This window comes from Lupinus angustifolius, chromosome LG02, assembly GCF_001865875.1.
Source record: "Lupinus angustifolius cultivar Tanjil chromosome LG02, LupAngTanjil_v1.0, whole genome shotgun sequence".
In the NCBI taxonomy this organism is placed as follows: domain Eukaryota; kingdom Viridiplantae; phylum Streptophyta; class Magnoliopsida; order Fabales; family Fabaceae; genus Lupinus; species Lupinus angustifolius.
The window spans coordinates 21,159,175-21,182,440 of record NC_032010.1 but is presented as its reverse complement, the minus strand read 5'-3'; the positions used below and the strand labels follow the sequence as shown (position 1 = coordinate 21,182,440).

At 33.9% G+C, this 23,266-nt stretch overlaps 2 protein-coding genes across 2 annotated transcripts; one reads left to right on the top strand and one right to left on the bottom strand.

The window, feature by feature from the left end:
- On the bottom strand, positions 3,456-6,491 carry LOC109328233 (protein CHUP1, chloroplastic-like). Its single transcript, XM_019561602.1, has 6 exons — positions 6,449-6,491; positions 5,024-5,769; positions 4,597-4,913; positions 4,393-4,504; positions 3,796-3,927; positions 3,456-3,721 (listed from the first exon to the last, which is right to left on the bottom strand). Exons 1-6 carry the CDS (start codon positions 6,489-6,491, stop codon positions 3,587-3,589), a joined length of 1,485 nt encoding a protein of 494 aa, XP_019417147.1. The 3' UTR covers positions 3,456-3,586.
- LOC109339035 (clathrin heavy chain 2-like) lies at positions 9,887-23,088 on the top strand. The gene is made up of 30 exons (XM_019576404.1): positions 9,887-10,079; positions 10,264-10,468; positions 11,155-11,243; positions 11,366-11,444; positions 11,621-11,748; positions 12,356-12,454; positions 12,558-12,666; positions 13,656-13,735; positions 13,817-14,044; positions 14,145-14,210; positions 14,792-14,908; positions 15,059-15,256; positions 16,020-16,136; positions 16,308-16,367; positions 16,636-16,722; positions 17,231-17,314; positions 17,411-17,545; positions 17,632-17,694; positions 17,775-17,879; positions 17,992-18,104; positions 18,217-18,469; positions 18,590-18,726; positions 18,803-19,081; positions 19,172-20,174; positions 20,428-20,913; positions 21,040-21,210; positions 21,331-21,516; positions 21,731-21,853; positions 21,944-22,054; positions 22,488-23,088. Exons 1-30 carry the CDS (start codon positions 10,038-10,040, stop codon positions 22,644-22,646), a joined length of 5,112 nt encoding a protein of 1,703 aa, XP_019431949.1. The 5' UTR covers positions 9,887-10,037; the 3' UTR covers positions 22,647-23,088.

Below are 23,266 nucleotides of genomic sequence, written 5' to 3'. Positions count from 1 at the left end.
TCGAAAAAAATGTATCTTCATGTTATAGAGTATAGACTATAGAGTAAGGGCTTTGTGATGCAATCTGTACTTTGAAGAATGGGGTCTTAGACTCTTAAGGGTGCAGTTGAAGTCAAAGGAGAATCCTGCATCTAAGGACTCATGCATGGGAAATGGGTGGGGGAAGAAAAGAAAAATAGGGGCAGAAATGAAACACTCGTGAAGGCAAAGGCAGTGGAGAAGGGTAGTTGAATTTTATTGGTTTCATGTGGAGTTGTGGACAGCCTTTACTTTTTATTTATGTTATATAAGTTATACCTAAGACAATGTGGTTATTGAGTTATTCAGTCACCCAAATCTACATGTTACTTTTATTATGTAATACTTGATAAGAGTGGACCATATAAATAACCTGAATGGAATTGAAATACTGCTCATTGTCACATAATGTATGAGTGACTACATAGTATAGTTTATTATTATTCCAAAATCAAAATGATGTAAATCAATAATCAAAAGGAAAGGTCCCCTCCACGATTTATTTCACTTTTACTCATTTTCCCTTTTTATTATGGGGCTTTGATGCATTTATTTAAACTCTGTCAATATTAGAGGCAAAGTTGTATTTTCTGTCCTTTTAGGTCTAGGAGGGGTTCAGGATGGGACCCTCAATTCATGTTTAAAAGCAATGAATGTGAGCTCAGGGGTCCCATGTGAATGGAACCAGACACACTTATCAGACTTTCATTGTTTTTTTTTAAATGTTTTTATTTTCTTCGACCAGGACCACTCTACATGGTACTACTGGGGCGAGATGACCGAAAAATGCATGACATGACACTTTTAATCTTTTATATATAATAAAATAATATTTTTGTTATTAAAAATGAAAGGAGAAAAAGAACTCCGCTCTCTAGAGTTCATTGCCCCTTTTAGTTTTTGAAGTGACCATGGCTCATATTGTATATGATGTAATGTAATATAAAGAGGTACCTAAAGTAAAGAGGCTTTTATTTTTAATGTTGGAAATCATCACGCATGTTATTTCTTTCCTAAAATGAAGGCTTTTGTTCTTATTACTGGTTCACTATATAACAAATCAATCACTTTGATATTTAGAAATAGTTTAAGAATAATGATTGATGTACAATCTTTAGATCCACATTGCCTCACATGATGTTGAAGTGACATAATAAAAAATGTACAAAAAACGAAGTATAACCAATAATTGAATAATCACTGTATACATATGATGTATTTATGAATAGTGTTATTCAAAAGTAAAGTGACCCCTACATGTAAATGCCTGGTCCCTTATCCTAAGATACTAATAAGGTGGAGATGTTGGTCCAAATATGTTACTGCTTTAAATAATTAGCACTGGTAATAACTTACCAATTCTAATTATCTCAGCCTTTCATTGATGCATGTTTATAATTCTTCAAGTGGAAACTTAAAGAGTGTTCACAAAAATGAATAGAAGATGTATAAGAGTATTGGAAATTTGGAATGTACAAGATAATTAATCATTTTTTTCTCATCTTAAAGAAAATCTAAAAAATGATTAACTTAAAAATAGTTTTTCCCCTTTTCAGAACTTCTCATTTCAGTCTATTAGTTTGTATATTTTCTCCTGGACCCCATTAACTCCCATATGAATCTCTATTATTGTATGGAGGTGTACCTGTAATTTGTAAATGACAAAACCTGGAGTTATATATACTGTGCAAATTCATGACTCATTATAATGTTTCTCAAAATGAGATTGTGAACTCCAAAAATAAATATCTAACATCAAAGTAACTATAATTCAGTTCTTTCTTAAATATTTGCCACGGAACCACAAGGCTTATGCATCAACTCAATCTTTCATGTGAGTAAGAACATCACATTCACCAAAATATGAATCCACATATTACCTCTATAGTTAGAATTTCTTTCAAAGTTCTCATTACGCTAGAATTCGCATTTCGTTGAAGCAAACATTGTTAAATATAATCGACAAATACACATTCAACAATGTTTGCTACAACGAGAGTTCAAAGATTCAACAACACTACTTGAAATAAACACTGTTGATTTGCATAGATTCAAAACTGTCTGAGAAAAACTTTGAAGAACTTCAAGTATTAAAACCATTGAAATGAAAAGACTACATATGCACAAGTTTAATTTAATGTTGAGCGTAAAACCTGGTGAGATACCACAATAACAAGTGCTCAATAATTATAGGCTCTAATCTGCATTATTATTTATTACTCATACTCCTTGGGCATCTGAAACTTACCATAATTTTATTTCTTTGATTCTTTCCAAGAGACTTCACTTACTATGTAGGGGCATTTAAAACTTGAATATGATCAAATGTGCCCTGTAGGAATTAGGAAAATACCAAAGAAAAAGCATATTTATTGAATATTTTAATTCAAGTATCCTCTATTTCTATTATTTTTGTTCTAAATATTGAAATTTTTTACAAGTGTTTCCAGCTGTTTCTATTTGTCCTAAACTATCTTTCTTAAACACTGCCTATGTATAAAAGAGCACTACAACAACAACTAATCATTTGTCACATATGTGATATGTCACTTTTCTTAAAACTAAGGAGAATGTGTTATATTTGTGTATATCATTTTTCCTCTTCATTTATTTTTCTCAATCAAATGCTCATGAGTCTTTTAAACACAATTAAATTTAATATTTTAGTAAATTATTTAAGGGTTAAGATAGTGCCCATTTCCTATGGAAATGGAAAGGATCTAGACTAGTCTACTTATATTGTCACTGGTTTGGAAGTGAATATCCTTCTTACATGTCAAGTAAATGGAAAAGATCTTAGTCATTCAATAACTTATCAATATAGTAATGTAATGAACTAAACTCTGGTTAAAAATTGAACACTGTCATATGGGAGGATATGCTGCTTTTGCTTCATTTTATTTCTGTATATATTTCCTTTTCTTTCACTAGTCTTTTATTGCCATGCATGTTTTACTTCTGCATTCTATTAAAGTACTTTGGTCTTCATTTTGAGGAATGAATTTTTGCTATTGAAACACACTCTCTGTAGTGAAGGTTTATCTCATGCAGGTACCAGCTGGAAACAATTCGAACCGATTCGAATCAGAGCTCATCTCAATCAGGATTTGTTCGGCTCGAAACTCGACTCGTGTTGGAAACAAGCTATGTTTCCAACTCGAATTTGGCTCAATTGAAGTTCGTGAATTAGTCAAGAGTTCACGAACTGTTTATTCAAGTCATTAGCTCGATTGGTTCAACTTGTTAGCTCGATTGGTTCAATTTGTTAGATGTATTGGTTCAATCTGTTAACTTGAACTGTACTTAACCCAAGTTCGGCTAGTTTATTTAAAAAACTTAATTTTTAGCTCAAGTTGGACTCTTTTCGTTTATGAACTAAGTTTATCAAACTAAATAACGAGTCAAGTTTCAAACGAATATCGATTTGGTTCGGTTGATTGTCATCCTGGTACTTGCGTTGCATAATAAAAAACATACAACTACTCTGTCAAGAGTAGGCAATGCATTGAGAAATTACATAAATAGGGGGGAATATACATGTTTTTCTAATCCAATGGTGGATGATAATTTAAGATACAGGTTTCTGGAAAATTTTAACAACTGTGGGGCATTTGATTAGACCACTATAGCTTGGTATAGTACTGCCAATCTTCTTCAATCCTTGAAATGCTTGTATGGTCTCTACATCAAAGCCACCTGCAAACTGAACCTCTTGGTGGTTGATGAGTTGAACAAAAACAAATGTTAACTTGTGGAAGTGTTAGAAATGTACACTACCTGGTGTACTCTGAATGCAAACTTAACTCCTTGTACTAACAGGTTATCTTCTTGCAAAGCTTCATAAGACTCCAATTCCTTGGTTACCCTTTTCATGAATTCCCTTGCCAGCCTCAATGAACTTAGCTTCATCTGCAATCAACAACGAGAATACGAGATAAGGCCTTCCGATTTTCAACCTTGATGGTTCTGATAGAAACAGATTCTAATAAATATATCCAATTGAAGGTGTGGATGATTAATGGTATTATTTTGTCTGTAGAAGCATGGAACATTGTATATCCCTTCAAGGTTTCTTGTAGTTTGATCTACGAAAACTGATCACCATATCGCGCAGAAATCATTCAATTTCTTCATGCATGATTTCATTAAGTGCCTTGTTAGTTCTATAGCAGAGACTAGAGAACACAATAAATGATATTTTTAGTCTCAGATTAGCAAGAGTGTAAGCAAACTAACCAATAAATCTTATGTCTGAGTGCACTTGAGTTTCATAAATGTCAATGCTTGTTTATCTTAATCAAAACAGTGGTGTTCTTTTTATTGAATGGTATCATTAATTGAACCTGCATAAATAAATTATCAACTTTTATCTACCTGACCAATGAGGCCTGTGTCCAACATCCACTCCCAAGGGATTTGGAAATTCCTATATCTCTTGCTTGTGCTCTCTCTTGTCCTCTCTTTACTGCTTACACTTCTCTCCAATCTACAAATTTGAAAGTGGCTCTTGCAATGAATTCAAAGTATCTCATAAAAGCATTACTTAGTGAATTCTAATTTTTCTTAGTACATACTTGCCTGTCTTGCATTGCTTGTATCCTTTTTAAAGTCTGAGTCAAAGGCTCTTTGGGATTGTCCTCATATGATGAAACTTCAGACTCAAGGTTCTTCAGATCTCGGTAGTTACAAGCCGCTTCGCGGAGTGCATCTACTTTTTGTTCAGGCCATTGAGGAAAATGCTTAAGCACTGATCTTTCATCTACCAATGAAGATAATTCACCATCCAGCCATTTCACAAATGCCTCCACTTCAGAAACATCTTGAAATGAAGCAGACTCTAACTCTTTAATTAAGTAACTGATAAATTTACCTTGACTTTGAACTTCTGATTTTATCTGTCAAGAGATTTATCACGGTCATTCTTAGATTGAAAAAATTAATTTTTTTTATCAAAAGTAGAAAATTTGATAGCTAAATATGAGTAATTGTTATGTAATAAACTTACAGCTGAGAGATAAGTTGAGCGATTTTCGATTTCCTCAATCATGTTTCTTGTAAATGCTACTGCAGGCGTTCCATTTAGATGCATTCTGTTTTCCATGTTGCCATCCTTTCTTGTAAGAGAACGATACAATTCTATTACTTCTGGCACACGGCGCACTGCTTTTACCCGAATCGACGATTTTGGTGGCGTTGGAGGTGGTGGTGCTGCTATTGTTGGCTGAAATTTAACTCCTTTCTCATTTTTATGTGAAGGAATAAGAGTTGTTGGAGCTGGTCTTGGTGGAGGACTTGGTACTATTGTTGATCTTTCATTTGTATGCACATTCTCATTTTCTGAACTCTTTTCAGACATGATAACCTGAATTGTTGTTTTATGTTGATGTGCATCTTGATTGTTTTCATCTAAGGATTTCTGTATCTTATTCCACATTGTGCTTTTCCTCTCTATATTCTGTGCTCTAAGTGAAATCATTTGAGACCTTAAATGAGATACTTCTTGTTTTAGTTCCTGGTTTTCTTTGTCAAGTAACTCATTCCTTCCCATTTGGACTTCAAGTTTTTTCTTGAGATATGTGATCTCAGACTCATTCTCTTCATGTAGCATTGTCTCTTCTTCCCTTTTCAGAATAATGAGTATATGATGGTTAACATTACCAATTTGATATCTTGTATAATTTTCTTCTATATTTGGTCTTGCTTTTAAATTAAGATTTGGTCTGTCTAGGAGATAAATATGCAATAATGCCCCTCAAGATGTTTGCAATGACATTATGAATATGTTGGGAACATTATAAGGATGTTTTGGATATTTCACACAACTTCATTGGTCTTTGTTATAAAGATGTCATTATGATGACTTTGTAATAAGTTTTATCATAGATGAGAGATTACTTAGTAATGCTGGCAGCTCTAGTATGTGATAGCTGCCCTTAGAATGCCATGTTAGGTACAACCTTAATTTCTTTGGTCAAATTTACTCTACTTTTGTGGTTTTATTTTTAAATTAATCCTCGTGGCTTTTATTTTTCATTGTTTATTATATGTTAAAGATCTGTTTGTGAGTTGAGTTTTAGAGAGAAAGAAAGAGAAATTGAAGACTTTAGACCTAACCCACAAGTATATTTCATAACTCTCGATTCTTCTCTTTCTTTTTTTCTTTAAAATTCAACTCACAGACATTTAGTATCATATATCGAGTTAGTGGTGTATCTATAATGCAGAGGTTTGTTAAGTGAGCTATTTGGCCTTGGTGAACATATTCATATCTATTTTTCACGTGGTGAAAAAAACTATAGAGTATACCTAACTGATTAAAAAGTTCCAACATCCCTATATGAAACTCTCTTTTTCAAATCTCTGAAGTCCATGTGTAATTTATGGAATGGGGGTGTTATTGGGTCAATGATCTAACTTAAATATGGTGCACCTTTCTTTTGTGACTCAGTACCCTTTTTATAGTTGAATGGCATTTGGCTATTCTTTGCGTGTGAAGCAAATGAGAGAAAGAATAAAGGAGCTTGGAATATATATTCATATATTCCATGAAGGGTAAAAAATAACACACAAGAAAAGCAAAGGTGTTGATTACTACAGCATACCAAATAATATCCTTGTCATATCTATCTTTTTTTATATTTTCAATTTATTTTGTGAGTGAACTCCTTTAGCTCCTTTTCTTCCTTCTAACTACTTCACTCACCCACCTCTCTTCCCCTTCCTCGACTGAAAGTGTGAAGTGATGTAGATTGTTTTCTATGACTATTGTTCCTATACTTTAGGTGAAGAAATACATAAAAATTCAAAGTTGTTAAGGTTTCATCTTAAAACCTATTGATAACGAGAGAAGTAAGTCAATATATATCTAAAACATGCTAAGAAAATTAGATAGATGATATGACACTTACATTTTAACATGTCTCTCACAAGCCTGATAGACTAGATAAGAGTTACTTTTATTAAAATTTTATCTAAAAACTAATTAGCAATTTGCAATAAGATAACTATAACTTAAATGATGTTGAGAGAACTAATGAGGTGATTTGAGACTTGTTCCTTTTCAAGTGGACACATGATGCCCTGAATACGAGGGAAGAAGTTTGCACTTCATGCAAAACTTGCCAACTACTTATAAGTGTACTAACATTTATTGTGCAGTTGGTGCAGTCCAGTGTTTTGGAATACATCAATATATACATTAATTGCCAGATTATACACGTCAAAGACTTGGACTAAGATAAAATGGGTTATTGCTACAGCAGGACGTTGAATATGAAAAATATGTATGACTAATCAAAATGAGATCATCTAATATTAAAATTGTACCTTCAGATGTCAACCAATTCAGAAATTGTTATGAAGTGGCCGCATAGTGGTTTTGTAAAGAGAGGATTAATGTTGGATTAACTGCCAAATAGGAATTGCAATAAACTTTAGTTAGTAACTTGTAATGCAAGAGACAATTCACTCTTACGCATGGTTAAGATCACTTATGTTTAAAGTAAATTTAAAAAATATATGTATCAATTAAAGTATATAAGAAGATAAACATTAATAGATTTGTATCATAATCAATTATACATAATATGAAATTTAATATATTAATATTAATTGCAAACGTTTTAAGATCTTTTTTAATAATTAGTATTAAAATCATTATTTTGAAATAAATTCATTGTCAGTTATTTTTTAAGGGAGTTACAATATCAACATATTTCCTTATTAATTGTAATATCATAACTCATTATATGACTAATTGAAAAGAGGAAGACAGTTTCGACCATATATTTATAACCTCATTATTAATTTTTCGCAAATTTATTATTTACAGTTATGCAAATTTATATCCATAATGAGCATTACTTAAAATTAGCGAATCATAAATAATTTAATCAAAATATAAATCAAATCAATTAATTTTCATAATCAATTATACATAATATGAAATTTAATATGTTAATATTAATTGCAAACGTTTTAAGATCTTTTTTAATAATTAGTATTAAAATCATTATTTTAAAACAAAAGTAATAAAAGGTTAAAAACACAAGAGGATATGAAGCTTATCACTAAATAATAATAGTAAAGCCACAAAAGTAAACATTACCTTCGAAATCGACATACCAATAAAAGTGGAAAAAACGATACTTATTAAACCCATTGAATAGCATACTCCCATTGACATAGTATCAAAGATAATAAGTAATAGTAAACATAATATCAAAGATAATAAGTAATAGTAAAACAAGAGTAACAAAATAAAATTGTTAAATCTTGGTACTTGTTAAATAAACACCAAAATATGTTTCTAAAACAACAAATGTAACACTTAAAACAACAAAAACATCATAGCAATAGTAAAGCAAGAGTAAAAGAACAAAATAGATAGAGTAAAATAGTTACAAAAACCAACGAAAGGAAAGGAGAAAAATTACCTTCGAAACTCTGTAAGAACAAATGCAGCTAAAACAAAGTTAGAGGTAAAAATGACATCAAATAAAGTGTTATGGTAAAGTGGAAGTATGATAGTTACACAAACCAACAAAAGGAAAGAGTTATACCTTCCAAACTCAAAATGATGAAGAAATGAAGGTAAAAAAATATTGTACCCAATATATTCCTACCCAATAAAAGGACTACTCCAAGTATTGGTAAATGTAGTAGGTACATCACAAAGCATGGCTTCGTAGATAAAGAAGTACAACGATGACGGAGTGGAAAAAATATGTTGTAATAATGATGAAAAAATAAGAGATGAAAATAAAATCCATGAGATGAACATCAAACAAATGCTACCACGTTTAAGGGAAGCGAACAAAACGACAATTGGGAAGAAGAAAGACACACCACAAAAGCTTGACTGAACCAGATTTGAAATAAAAATGAAATAGAGTTTATTGGGGTGTTTGATGGATTAATAAGAATTATTAGAGGTTGACCATGAGTCTTAATAAATTATTAAATGCTAAATATTATATATGTGAGTAAATAGCAAGATGATATGAAGAGTCAAATGTATGGGTTGGCTTTGATCATGTGTGATAGAGTGTATGTTAGGAAGTGAGGCTTTTTAAGAGGGAAATTTTTGGCTGAGCAATTGGCATGTGGCATAGATGACATTTTTTTGTGCTAAACAATTGACATGTTTCATAGAGAATATTTTTTTTTGTTAAATAGTAAATAGAAGTATCATAATTACAGAAGGAATGGTAAATAAACAATAAAGCATCATAGTTACAAAGGCATGGTAAAAATAAGCAATAAATCATCATAATTTGAACTAGCGCAATGGATCCTTCATACAAGGCCGAATTATGGGGTCTTTGAATTGTCCATTATAATAAACTCATATTGAAGCTTCATTTTAAGGTTACTCTATTTGAACCAAGGGGCCTGCTGTTACAACTTGTGATATATAATTTCATTTTGAGAAAAACTTTTGTAAATATGTATATAATATGTCACATTTGAAAACAAGTATACTTTATAATTTTTTATGCTATCATTTAACATTAAATTTAATTAATATTAAAATATGAATATATTGTCAGGATTTTGTTGATCATATCTACATGGTTTTGTCTCCACACAACTCTTTCTTTCTAACGGATTAGGTTGTTATTATTATTCTTAAACATGTCCACAGAGAAACAATGCGTTGTAGGAAAAATATCATTGTAACAGAGAAAGAGGTGAGTAAATAACAGTGGAAATGATTTCAGTTTTTTTGTACGTTATTACATGTAGCCCACTCAAGCCCATAAATAATTATCTGGTCTTTCATTCGATTTGTCAGGCCATGACTGAGCCCGTCCGGGCTTAATCTGAATTACCGAATATACCCTTCCACTTTCTTCTGCTCTGTTCAATTCTATACACTCTCTTTCTCTTCCTCTTTCTCTTTCTGTGATCGCTGCTTCAGATCTCGCTCTGGCAGCGTAACAAACTTCTTTTCCTTACAACTTCATCATTTTCTCATTCAATTCCTTCTCTCTCTCCGAATCTCTGGTCCCTCCACCATGGCTGCAAATGCTCCTATATCCATGAAGGAGACCTTAACGGTTAGTTTCCCTCTTTTTCTCATTCCAATTCCAAAAATCAAATCTTTTCATCGTTTTATAAAATGGGGTTGTGTCTTTTTTTGTTCTCTTCTTCAGATCCTTAGTGCTGCACATTGATCCTATTGTGAAATATTGTAATTTGTATTCTAACTTGTTTATATTTGCAATTTGGTGTTTTTTTCAGCTGGGAAGTGTTGGGATCAATCCACAATTTGTCACATTTACTCATGTCACAATGGAATCGGATAAGTATATTTGTATCAGGGAAACTTCACCTCAGAACAGTGTTGTTATCATTGACATGAGCATGCCTATGCAGCCATTGAGACGCCCCATTACTGCTGATTCTGCTTTGATGAATCCCAATTCCAGAATCCTTGCTCTTAAAGGTAACATTCATGTCTCTGATTTATGTTTCCAGCTCCCAATTGCATCTTATGATGTTGAACATTGAGGTTCACGTGATGGCGAAACAATGAAAACATGCGTTGTGACATTTTGTCGATGTAAAGTTAATGTTTTTAATCATGTATACATGAATTACATTTTAATATCAGTGTAAATCTATGAAGCATGGACACTTCAAAATAGTTCCATGTTGTGATCGCGTTGGACATAAATCCGTATCCGACACTTTTGGACACTCCTATTTATTGTCTACAACTTTTTTACATTTACCTTTTCTAGCTTTATACCATTACTGACATGAATGCCACAGAAGTTAGATAAATAATAGCATTTAATAATGTTTATGATCGCTCATGCTAACTTTTAAAATATCATTCCTGTCCTTTGATTGAAGATTTTTTTATGTTAACCTTCTATCATTTTATATTTTGTATCATAGTTGTGTCATATTTATTTTAAAACTTGTTGTATTTCTATGCCCGTGTCTCATGCAGTACCTGTGCTTCCTAGGTTTAAAGTTCTCATTATTTAATACTGTATTTGTGGAGTCATGTATACCTTTTATGATGATGAACTTTGAGGTTCATGTCTTGTGATAGTGAGTAATTCGGACAACTGCAGCATATGTGGTTTCGTTTTTCTCATGAATTTGATGTCTTATATTCAGCTCAAGTTCCAGGGTCCACTCAGGATCATTTGCAAGTGTTTAACATTGAATTGAAAGCGAAGATGAAATCACATCAGATGACTGAGCAGGTGTGAATTTGTAAATAACTTAGATTAGATCATTAGGTGTGATATTGTTAGAATCTTCTTACCAGATAATGTGTTGTGTTGTATATGTGATTATTGATTATCTCGTGTTCCTTTTCGATTAGGTTGTCTTTTGGAAATGGATAACTCCGAAGATGTTAGGAATTGTAACTCAGACGTCTGTGTATCATTGGTCGATTGAAGGTAAGGTTTGATGATTTTCCATGACCAAACATATTGTTTTATTGACTGTTCTCTTCTGTAATTCTATCTTAAGGCTCTAAGCTTTGCAGTTGAACACCGTATACTCTAAGTTCATACCATGTACTCGGACTTCTTTATTTCTGAATTTAATATTCTTACCATTTCTCATATCTTAGGTGATAGTGCTCCAGTGAAGATGTTTGACCGAACAGCTAATCTGGCAAATAACCAAATTATCAATTATCGTTGTGATCCTAATGAAAAGTGGTTGGTTTTGATTGGCATTGCTCCTGGGTCACCCGAGGTATGTGATTTCTTTCCTTCTGCAACTCTTATGCATTGCTTGATGTGATTTTATTTTAAATTTTTTGTCAAGTGGGTACAAATCTTTTTGGTATTATTGCCATTTTAAGATATATAAATACAAATTGAAATATAAAAAAACTGTATGAAATAAATGTACTTCACCCTTATTTTTAAAATTTTTCATTTGGTTGATCATATTTACAGTTTCATGAGCCCCTTTCTGGTATTATTTATTCTCAACCTTGTATCTAGTCTCCACCATGCTTATATTTTTTTTCCACTTTAAAATTTGAAGATTTTTACTATCCATACTAACTACAAAAAGCCAGGAAAGCTCTCTATTTTTAAGCTCACGAGTGTTTATATCTTCATAGCTAAGAAAAACTACTAATTTACTATTCTCCTGAAACTATTCTCTGACTTCTTAATGATTTTTTATAAAATTAATTGTTTATCTACTTTTGTTCACAATTAAAAATTGCATTTTCTTTTAGATTAAAGCCCCTGAATGCTGCATCTTCTTATGTGATTCTGATTTTCAGAACATCAAAACTTTTGAGATTACTAATTTGTGGAGTATGTTTATTATACTTTGTTGGTTGCAGAGACCACAACTAGTAAAAGGAAGCATGCAACTATTCTCCGTGGATCAGCAGCGTAGTCAGGCGCTTGAAGCACATGCTGCCTCATTTGCTACATTTAGGGTAATCTATTCTGTGTGATTCATTTATATGGACGTTGAACGTTTGGCTTTAAGTTTTGCTCCTAATAAATACTCTCTGATATTTTTATTTATGGGACATTTAGGTTGCTGGGAATGATAAGGATTCTACTCTGATTTGTTTTGCATCAAAAAGTGTGAATGCTGGTCAGGTTACATCGAAGATGCATGTCATTGAGCTTGGTGCCCAACCAGGTATAAGCATGACTAGATGCATGTATATGCATAGTTATGAAAAAATAATATAAACCTATGTAATATTCAAAAAAGTCTCTTCCAAGCAGATATGCTTTTTACAATATTAATTCAAACAATTAATAACAAAAAATGATCATGTGATATAAATTGGCCAGAGTTTAAAATTGCCATTAATGTCAGACATAGTTAACTACCCTTTTTAAATGTAATGAAGCTAAAAATACATTGGAGTGAACAGTCACAATAGATATGATTAGAATCCATAATTGGGTATCTTTTCAAATGTAGTAAAAACTAAAAAAATACGTTGGAATAAACAGTCACAAAAATATGATTGGGTCCCATTTATTACTAGTCAACTGTTCTGCATGCATTCTGAGATTTGAACTGCTCAATTTATGTTTACTTTATAGTTGGTTTATTCTTTTCTTTTTATGCTTTCAGCACATGAAATATGGAATTTAGGTTATATTAGAAACTGAGGAAATTGTGTTTATCAAACAATGGAATCCTCCAAAGGAGGAACAATTCAAGATTAAAACAGTAGCAGAAAAAATAAGAAAGGACTGAAAAAATTAGGTGCTGCATATGGCTGTCCTTTCCAGGCCTTAGGCCACCGAGACTTACTCCAAATTCTGTGGTAAACCCTCTCCTAACTCAATCTCCTCATATATAAGTTTCTCCCCATTTCCCTTGACCACACCACAATCTTCCCGTGTTCATTGTTTTCCAGCTGTCCTTTCTATTATGCTCCCCATTCTATGCACTAACTAAATTCCTCACTGCTTCATTGATTACAATTCCTTCCTTCCCCCTATACTTTCATTGTTTCCATACATCCCAACTTCCTCCATTCTAGCTCTCATCCATTTCCTTTTAATTTCATATATAATTGGTCATGGTCTCATCAGATATGCTAAAGTCAATGCTTTTATGACAACTTGTGCTTCTTGATACAATCTGGTATATTCTGTGGCATTTATCAGGCAAACCATCATTTACTAAGAAACAAGCAGATCTGTTCTTCCCTCCAGACTTTGCGGATGACTTTCCTGTGTCAATGCAGGTAAAAGTGTCAGCTTTAATGATCAATTAATATTCTCAATTCTTGATAGAAATCATGTTAAATATTTTGTTTTTTGTGCAGATTTCTAATAAATATGGACTGATATATGTTATAACGAAGCTTGGGCTTTTATTTGTCTATGATCTGGAGAGTGCAACTGCAGTTTACAGAAATCGAATCAGTCCCGATCCTATATTTTTAACCGCAGAAGCATCATCAGAGGGGGGGTTTTATGCCATCAATAGACGTGGCCAAGTGTTGCTTGCTACTGTGAACGAGGCAACGATTGTACCTTTTGTTAGTGGTCAGGTAATTTATTTTGAGTGGTGACATGTTTTCCATCTAACTGGAATTGTGGAAACAATCCTTTTTAAACCTATTTCTAAATGCTTCTTTGGAACTTCTGCAGTTAAACAATTTGGAACTTGCCGTTAATCTTGCCAAAAGAGGAAACCTACCCGGGGCAGAAGAATTGGTAACATGAGTTGCTTTAGTTTTTTTCCTATTATGCCTTATCAATTCTTTCAAACTTTTCATATTGGCTTCAAAACTGGCTGATTTTATTGAGTTTGATAAATGTTTGACTAGAATATTTTTCAATTTCCAGTAGTTTCTGTCTTAATATAGTATTTTAGTTGTCTGAAAAGCATTCCAGGAATGTAATTTAGAAACAATCATCAGCAAGGCGACTGACATAAAAGTGAGATAATTGTGAACAGTAGTAATTTGTGTTTGTGGCATATGCTTGAGGTCATTTCACAGTTTTTAATTTCAAAGTACTTGGGGGATTCTTGATCAAGGAGTATAATGTTGGTCAAATGGGTGCCACTAAAACCATGATTTTATGCCCATCTGATGTAATCTCAGAAATTTCAATTGTGTTGACATATAATTTACCTCTGCCACCTCTTTTTCTTCCTAGTAGGTTTGATCCATGGGAAGCAAGGCTATTCTTTTCCTTTTCAATTGTTTTTAACTTTTTTATCTATGCTCAATCATTGTTTAACTTTTATTCAGGTTCAATAATTGTTGATTTTCTGTCCGTTTTTTCCTCAGGTTGTTCAGCGGTTTCAAGAATTATTTGCTCAGACCAAATATAAGGAAGCTGCAGAGCTTGCTGCAGAATCTCCACGAGGAATACTCCGAACTCCTGACACTGTTGCTAAATTTCAGGTATTCTATTGTGTTAGAAGTGGACCAGTTGATATTTCTTGTTCTTGTTAGGTGTTTTTATTCAGTTGTGGGTGTGCTTATTAAGATCATGGCACATAATATGGGAATTCTCCTATCATCGAGTTCTTGATTTTCTTTAATTTTCTCCAGAGTGTACCTGTACAAGCTGGGCAAACACCACCGTTGTTGCAGTACTTTGGTACACTGTTAACCAGGGGAAAACTCAATGCATTTGAGTCATTGGAACTGTCACGGCTTGTAGTAAATCAGAACAAAAAGAATCTCTTGGAGAATTGGCTAGCAGAGGACAAACTTGAATGCAGTGAGGAGCTTGGTGACCTTGTGAAGGTCCTGATAGAAATTTATATTGGTTCAACCTTACTCTCTTTATCATTTGAACATTTTTTACTAGGGTTGAGAGAAGGAAAATACAATCTGTAGCCTGTGATCCCAGTCTCCATTGTTCATCATAATTGAAAAGAGAGAACACTATCATGCAAAACAAACTATAACGGCCTACCTTTTATGCTCACCTACTTGTTGCCAGTTTGCTTTTAAGCTACAAATATTAAGTTCAAATATTAGACCCTATTTGCATGACTTTACTAAAATGTTTTTTGAAACCCATATAATTTTGTGGGGCTTATTTTCATAAACTATGAATTCAAAGCTGAATGCAGTTTAAGGCAATAGTTTTTTTTTTGTAATAACTTTTGACTAATTTAACCTTAATAAATTACCAATACTGTTTTCCTGCATAAAAACTTGCTTAAATATCCATCCAAACAGTGTACAGCTTATTTTAGACTGCACTTACGACAGTAGACCTAACTTATCCAAAATAAGCTATTTAACATGTAATTTAAGGTTATTAGTAAGCTCTCCTAAATAGTTACTTATTTAAGTTGTTTATCTAAATAATATTTAATTTATCCCCCTTCCCTCAGGCATTGGATTTTCATGTATGTAAATACAAATGCGACATACACATGTTTGTTTATTTATTTCACTACTGTTTTCATTTCCTTCAAAGGGAACTTGATCTCGATTCTGATTGCTTCATATTTCCTTCCTTGTATTCTGTATCTTATGAGCCATGCACTTAATGCAGACAGTGGATAACGACCTTGCGTTGAAAATATATATCAAAGCCAGAGCCACACCGAAAGTTGTTGCAGCTTTTGCTGAGAGGAGGGAATTTGACAAGATTCTGATATACTCAAAGCAGGTAATGGAACAATGTTTTTTATATATTAGTTTTATAGAATCGTGAGAATAGTGGTAGTGTGATGTAGGTTCTCATCATAGTGTGGGTTAAATATTACATTTTTGCTCATTTATTACTTAGTCTAATTATTTTTGTTTACAATGAATGGTGATGTATTTTTTTGTTCTGAAGGTTGGATATGCACCTGATTACTTATTCCTTTTACAAACAATTTTGCGGACAGACCCCCAGGTACGTATGGATTTCATTCAGAATTAAGATTTGAAATGTTATGCCTTACCTTCGATGAGGTACTTCACTTTTGTGGTTCACTTGTTTCTGTTCTGATCATATGTAACCTGCTTAAAGTAGTTGAACCTCTTGAATGGAATTTATATGATTCCAAATGAAGATGGCCCTGTATTGGTTATGATGTTTACCTTTAAAATATCTATTATCTTATCTTGCATGTCTACTCTAAAAAAAATTATTCATGTATTTAGAATTTGTTTCATTGCAGGGTGCTGTAAATTTTGCTCTGATGATGTCTCAAATGGAAGGAGGTTGTCCTGTGGACTACAACACAATAGCTGATCTCTTTCTTCAGGTTTATTTTGATTTTAACCTTTTTTCTTTAATGATGTTGGGTTTGTTGTGCTCCTCTATCATGCGTAAGTCGGACTAATTTAAGGAAGGATCATATATACAATTTTTGCCTCTCCATTGCATTCTTCTTTTTCCTTTTAGAACCACTAATACTTGAGCCTGTTCAACTTTGTAGTTTGTATTTAAAAAACCATTTATAAATTGTTTTTAGTGGAAGAATGAAAATGTTTTTGAGAAATCAGCAACTTTATTTTCCACTGGATTGTAAATATAAAATGGAAAATTAGAGAAGTTATATGAAACCAATCCGTCTCTTTCTTAAAACATGCTTTGGTAATGATTTTTGACAACTATCTTGCTTGGGCTAAGATATTGGTATACATTTTCCATTAATTTTGTCCACCAGCAACGATTTGTTAGAGGATGAACCAATTATTTCATTTTCTTTTTTATTTGTGTTGGAAATGTCGATCCTTATTTTTTATTGTGTTTATTTTTTTACATCTTAGAGGAATTTGATTCGTGAGGCAACTGCCTTTTTGTTGGATGTGCTGAAGCCAAACCTACCTGAACATGGATATCTTCAAACGAAGGTTCTAATATTTTCTATGTTGTAGTCTCTACCCATGAACTTCATGGTGTTATATAGTTTCTTAATTTTGTGAAAATTTCTATATTTTTGCTTTTAGGTGCTGGAAATTAATCTTGTGACCTTTCCAAATGTTGCTGATGCTATATTGGCCAATGGCATGTTTAGTCACTATGATCGTCCACGTATTGGTCAACTGTGTGAAAAGGCGGGCCTTTTCATACGGGCTCTTCAGGTTCTTGCCTTGTTTATTTCTTATGACCGAAAGTTATTTTCTTGTCAGAGTCATTGCTTGAACCTTTTTGTCTGTCTCTTGTGCAGCATTATACTGAGTTGTCCGACATCAAACGCGTCATTGTGAACACACATGCCATTGAACCACAGGTATGGATTTTAATTCAAGTACTCAAGTGACTAGATATATCATAAATTTGTTACATATTCTTATGATGAAGTGATTTCAGGCTCTAGTCGAGTTCTTTGGAACCCTTTCTAAAGAATGGGCATTGGAGTGTATGAAAGACCTTTTACTAGTCAACCTTAGGGGAAATCTTCAGATAATTGTGCAGGTACTATATTAGGGCTCAGTATAATGTCTCCATGAGACTTTTATTTAATTAAATTAGTTTATGTGCTGTATAATTTGGATATTAGATAATCTTACTAGTACATGGTTTGCAGACTGCTAAGGAATATTCTGAGCAGCTGGGTGTTGATGCATGCATTAAGCTCTTTGAGCAATTCAAGTCCTATGAAGGACTATACTTTTTCTTGGGTGCATATTTGAGCTCGAGGTATTTGTTAATGGAGAATGTACATGACATCAGTTCTCTGGATAGCCTGCTTTTGCTTATCTACTTTTCTTTTTTGTTTTAATAGTTTTGACTTTTATTTCTATCTTGTCAGTGAGGATCCTGAACTTCACTTCAAGTACATTGAAGCAGCAGCTAAAACTGGACAAATTAAGGAGGTTGAGCGTGTGACTCGGGAATCAAACTTTTATGATGCTGAGAAAACGAAGAATTTTCTAATGGAGGCCAAGCTTCCAGATGCGCGGCCACTGATTAATGTGTGTGATCGTTTTGGATTTGTTCCAGATCTCACCCATTATCTCTATACTAGCAACATGCTTCGCTACATTGAAGGATATGTTCAAAAGGTAAGTTTGTTGTGAGGGGTTTATTTAATTTGTATGATTCTTGGTATAATGGTATGTTTTAAATGCTTCCAAGCTAAAATCCTAAATGTGAAACTCTAACATCATACTTCTTGCTTGTAGGTCAATCCAGGAAATGCTCCTCTAGTTGTAGGACAGCTGTTAGATGATGAGTGCCCTGAGGATTTCATTAAAGGTCTTATACTTTCAGTTCGTTCTCTTCTTCCTGTCGAGCCTTTAGTTGAAGAATGTGAGAAGAGGTGTGCTTGTTTTCTCTTTATCCTGCATCTCCTCATTACCATGTTCTTTTCTTCTTATTTCACTTTCTATGTTCAGGAATCGTCTGCGCTTGCTCACTCAGTTCTTGGAGCATCTTGTAAGTGAGGGAAGCCAAGATGTACATGTGCATAATGCTCTGGGTAAAATCATCATAGATAGCAACAACAATCCTGAGCATTTTCTCACAACCAACCCATATTATGATTCCCGTGTTGTTGGTAAATATTGTGAAAAACGGGATCCTACACTTGCTGTTGTTGCTTACCGAAGAGGGCAATGTGATGATGAGCTTGTTAATGTTACCAATAAAAATTCCTTGTTCAAACTCCAAGCCAGGTATGTGTGCTGTCCTTCATTAGAAAAGTGTCATTGTATTTGACAATGGTAGTTTGGAATCCATGTCATTTCTTATTATTTTTGTGCCAGATATGTTGTGGAACGGATGGATGGTGACCTCTGGGACAAAGTTCTTAATCCTGAGAATGAGTTTAGAAGGTTGTTGATTGATCAAGTAGTGTCCACTGCTCTGCCTGAAAGCAAGAGTCTTGAGCAAGTTTCAGCTGCAGAGAAAGCTTTCATGACCGCAGATCTTCCTCATGAACTGATTGAGCTTCTTGAAAAGATTGTTCTACAAAATTCTGCTTTTAGTGGAAACTTTAATCTGCAAAATTTGCTGATCCTTACTGCAATCAAAGCAGATCCTTCAAGAGTTATGGATTACATAAATAGGTTGGATAACTTCGATGGACCTGCTGTTGGAGAGGTAGCAGTGGAAGCACAGCTATATGAAGAGGCTTTTTCCATTTTCAAGAAATTTAATTTGAATGTTCAAGCTGTTAATGTCCTGCTAGATAACTTGCGGACCATTGATCGAGCTGTGGAGTTTGCATTCCGGGTTGAAGAAGATGCTGTATGGACCCAGGTGGCTAAGGCACAACTAAGAGAAGGCTTAGTAAGTGATGCAATTGAGTCATTCATTCGTGCAGATGATGCCACTCACTTCTTAGAGGTTATAAAGGCTTCTGAAGATGCAGATGTATACCATGACCTAGTAAGGTACCTTCTCATGGTTAGGCAGAAGACCAAAGAGCCCAAGGTGGATAGTGAGCTCATCTATGCGTATGCAAAGATTGATCGACTGGGAGAAATTGAAGAGTTTATATTGATGCCAAATGTTGCTAATTTACCAAATGTTGGAGACCGCTTGTATGACGAAGCACTCTATGAGGCTGCAAAAATTATATTTGCTTTTATTTCTAACTGGGCTAAGTTAGCAGTGACATTGGTGAAGCTTAAGCAATTCCAAGGTGCTGTTGATGCTGCTAGGAAAGCAAACAGTGCAAAAACATGGAAGGAAGTTTGTTTTGCATGCGTTGATAATGAGGAATTCCGCTTAGCTCAGATTTGTGGCCTCAACGTCATCATTCAGGTGACAGTCTTTTCAATGTTTTTTATTTCTTCTCTTGATAAACCATCCCCTCCCCCAACCTCAATCCAAAAATGGTTTCAATGTAAAGATTTGCCCATCTTATTGTGATTCCTTTAAGTGCAAGTTAAAATGAGATCTATAAGAATCAAGTAGTGTTCACTATTCACTGTGTAGTTATTAGTAAAAGCAACTGCCATAGAAACTGTTGTTTGCATAGTTATTTGACTACTTATGACTGTTTATTGTTGTGAAGGTGGATGATTTGGAAGAAGTTAGCGAGTATTATCAAAACAGAGGGTGCTTCAATGAACTCATATCTCTTACGGAGAGTGGGCTTGGGTTGGAGCGTGCACATATGGGCATCTTTACTGAGTTGGGAGTTCTTTATGCAAGATACCGTCCTGAGAAGTTAATGGAACACATTAAGTTGTTCTCGACTCGGCTTAACATCCCCAAGCTTATTCGGGCTTGTGATGAACAGCAGCACTGGAAGGAACTTACTTACCTATACATCCAATATGATGAGTTTGATAACGCTGCAACTACTGTAATGAATCACTCTCCAGAAGCATGGGACCACATGCAATTCAAAGATGTTATAGTTAAAGTTGCAAGTGTAGAGCTCTACTATAAGGCTGTTCACTTCTACTTGCAAGAACATCCTGATATTATAAATGATATGCTTAATGTGCTTGCCCTTCGTTTGGACCATACCCGTGTCGTGGATATAATGCGAAAGGTTTGTTTGTCTCATACTATATTGCATAATGCATGCAGTTTTAATCTAATTTGGTGAGATTTATAATTGGATGTAAATGTTTTTATGCAATAATCTTTTTTGTTTCTTGTATTTTCTGGTATTTAGGCTGGCCACATCCTTTTAGTGAAGCCATACATGGTTGCAGTTCAAAGCAACAATGTCTCTGCTGTTAATGAAGCTCTGAATGAAATTTATGTTGAGGAGGAGGACTATGATAGACTTCGTGAATCAATAGATTTGCATGACAATTTTGATCAGATAGGTCTTGCACAGAAGGTAAATCTCCTGTCCTCTTATTTTTCGGACAATTTGCTAAAATTGAGATCTGAATCTGACTGGGAAACTTAAAAGGTCTGAGTGGTTATTGATTGAGTGAAACAATACATATGTGCACAGATCGAAAAGCATGAGCTTCTTGAGATGAGACGGGTTGCTGCTTATATTTATAAGAAAGCTGGAAGATGGAAGCAGTCCATTGCTTTGTCAAAGAAAGACAATCTTTACAAGGATTGTATGGAAACTTGCTCTCAATCTGGTGACCGTGAACTCTCCGAGGATTTGCTTGTTTACTTTATTGAAAAGGTCTGTACTTCTTATTATCAAACTCTTGTATTCATACATTGATCCTTCCCAAGTACCCTTTTGGTATTTTGCAGTTTGAGCTCTTCAATTTAAATACCTTTTCACACATTTTTTCATTCTACACCCCCTCCCATTGTTTTCTTCATCATGTTTTTCATTGTCATAACTTTTACCAATAAATGATATTCATATTTTCTTCTTGGTATATTTGCAGGGGAAGAAAGAGTGTTTTGCATCTTGCCTCTTTGTCTGTTACGATATAATCCGGCCAGATGTTGCTCTTGAACTTGCTTGGATGAACAATATGATTGATTTTGCTTTCCCATACCTCTTGCAGGTTTGTTATTCATTGAGGTTTCTTTCACTGTATTATTTAACTGATGAAATTTCTTCTGCTGACAACCATTTGTTCTTTGCTAAAAAATAGTTCATTCGAGAGTATACCGGTAAGGTAGATGACCTTATCAAGGACAAAATTGAAGCACAAAAGGAGGAGAAAGCTAAAGAGAACGAGCAGAAGGAAGTTATTGCTCAACAGGTACTATTTTTAGGTTAAATTAATCGTGTGGTCCCCTGCAGTTTCACACAATTTCCAATAGGTTGTAGTTTAAAAGTTTTAATTAAGCTCTTATACTTTAAATAAAAAATTTAAATAGGTTCCTATATTTAAAAAATTAAGATGGATTTTTTGCAATCAAGTCCCTAACATTTTTGATAATGAGGGACTTATTTAAACAACAACCTAGCCTGTACCCCACTAGGTGGAGTCGGCTACATGGGTTGAATGATGCCATAATGTTCTATCATAAATCTTGTTTATTGACAAAGCATTGAGCTCAAAGGGACTTATTTAAATCTATTTAAAAATCTAGTCAAATTTAAGGATCAGAATTGTAATTCAAGCCTTATTTATTCATGTTCCTTTTATACGAAAAAGTCAGAATATTAACACTATTTTGAATGAACTCCAGAATATGTATGCCCAGTTGCTACCACTTGCTCTGCCTGCACCACCAATGCCAGGAATGGGTGGAGGATATGGTGCCTCACCACCAATGCCGCCGATGGGTGGAATGGGAATGCCACCAATGCCCTCTTTTGGCATGCCTCCAATGGGTGGACCCTACTGATCTCTCCATTCATGACAAGAGAGAATTTTTGCCATATATTATTTTTACTGGTGAAGCTAGATACATTGCTCAGAATCCTTATTCATTGAAGAAGAGTTCCCTACGGTTTAGGAAGGAATTCGGCGTGGCGGATCTAAGCATCTGCCTTGTAGCCATTGGTTGCCTTTTGCATCTGGAAGTTTTTTAAGTTCTTATTAAGTTTGTCTTCTCTCTTTTTTCTTTAGTCAAATGCTGAGTTGATTGGGTTGTTTGAGCAATCCTGTGACTAGGAGAGTGATGGTTGTAACTTTGAGGCCTTATAGCTTGGTTATGGCATGTATAGGTTATTCTTCACCATACTTTGTTTTATTAGTTGTCAAGTTATGTAAGTGTGCTCTAATTAGGATTCCACAAATTTCATTCTTTTTAACATAGTATATAAACAATTTCATTCAATATTCAAGTTGGCCTCTTGCTGCAGGTTTGTTTCTCTTTGTTGCCTTTCGCCTGTGAAGTTCTTTTTGTTACTTGTTATCATTTCTCAACATCCATCTTTTTTGGGGAGTTTGGGCAATTTTATTAACAAAAAAATCATTGCTCACATCCAGATTCTTGGTGTTTTGGTACTATCAAGGGTATCT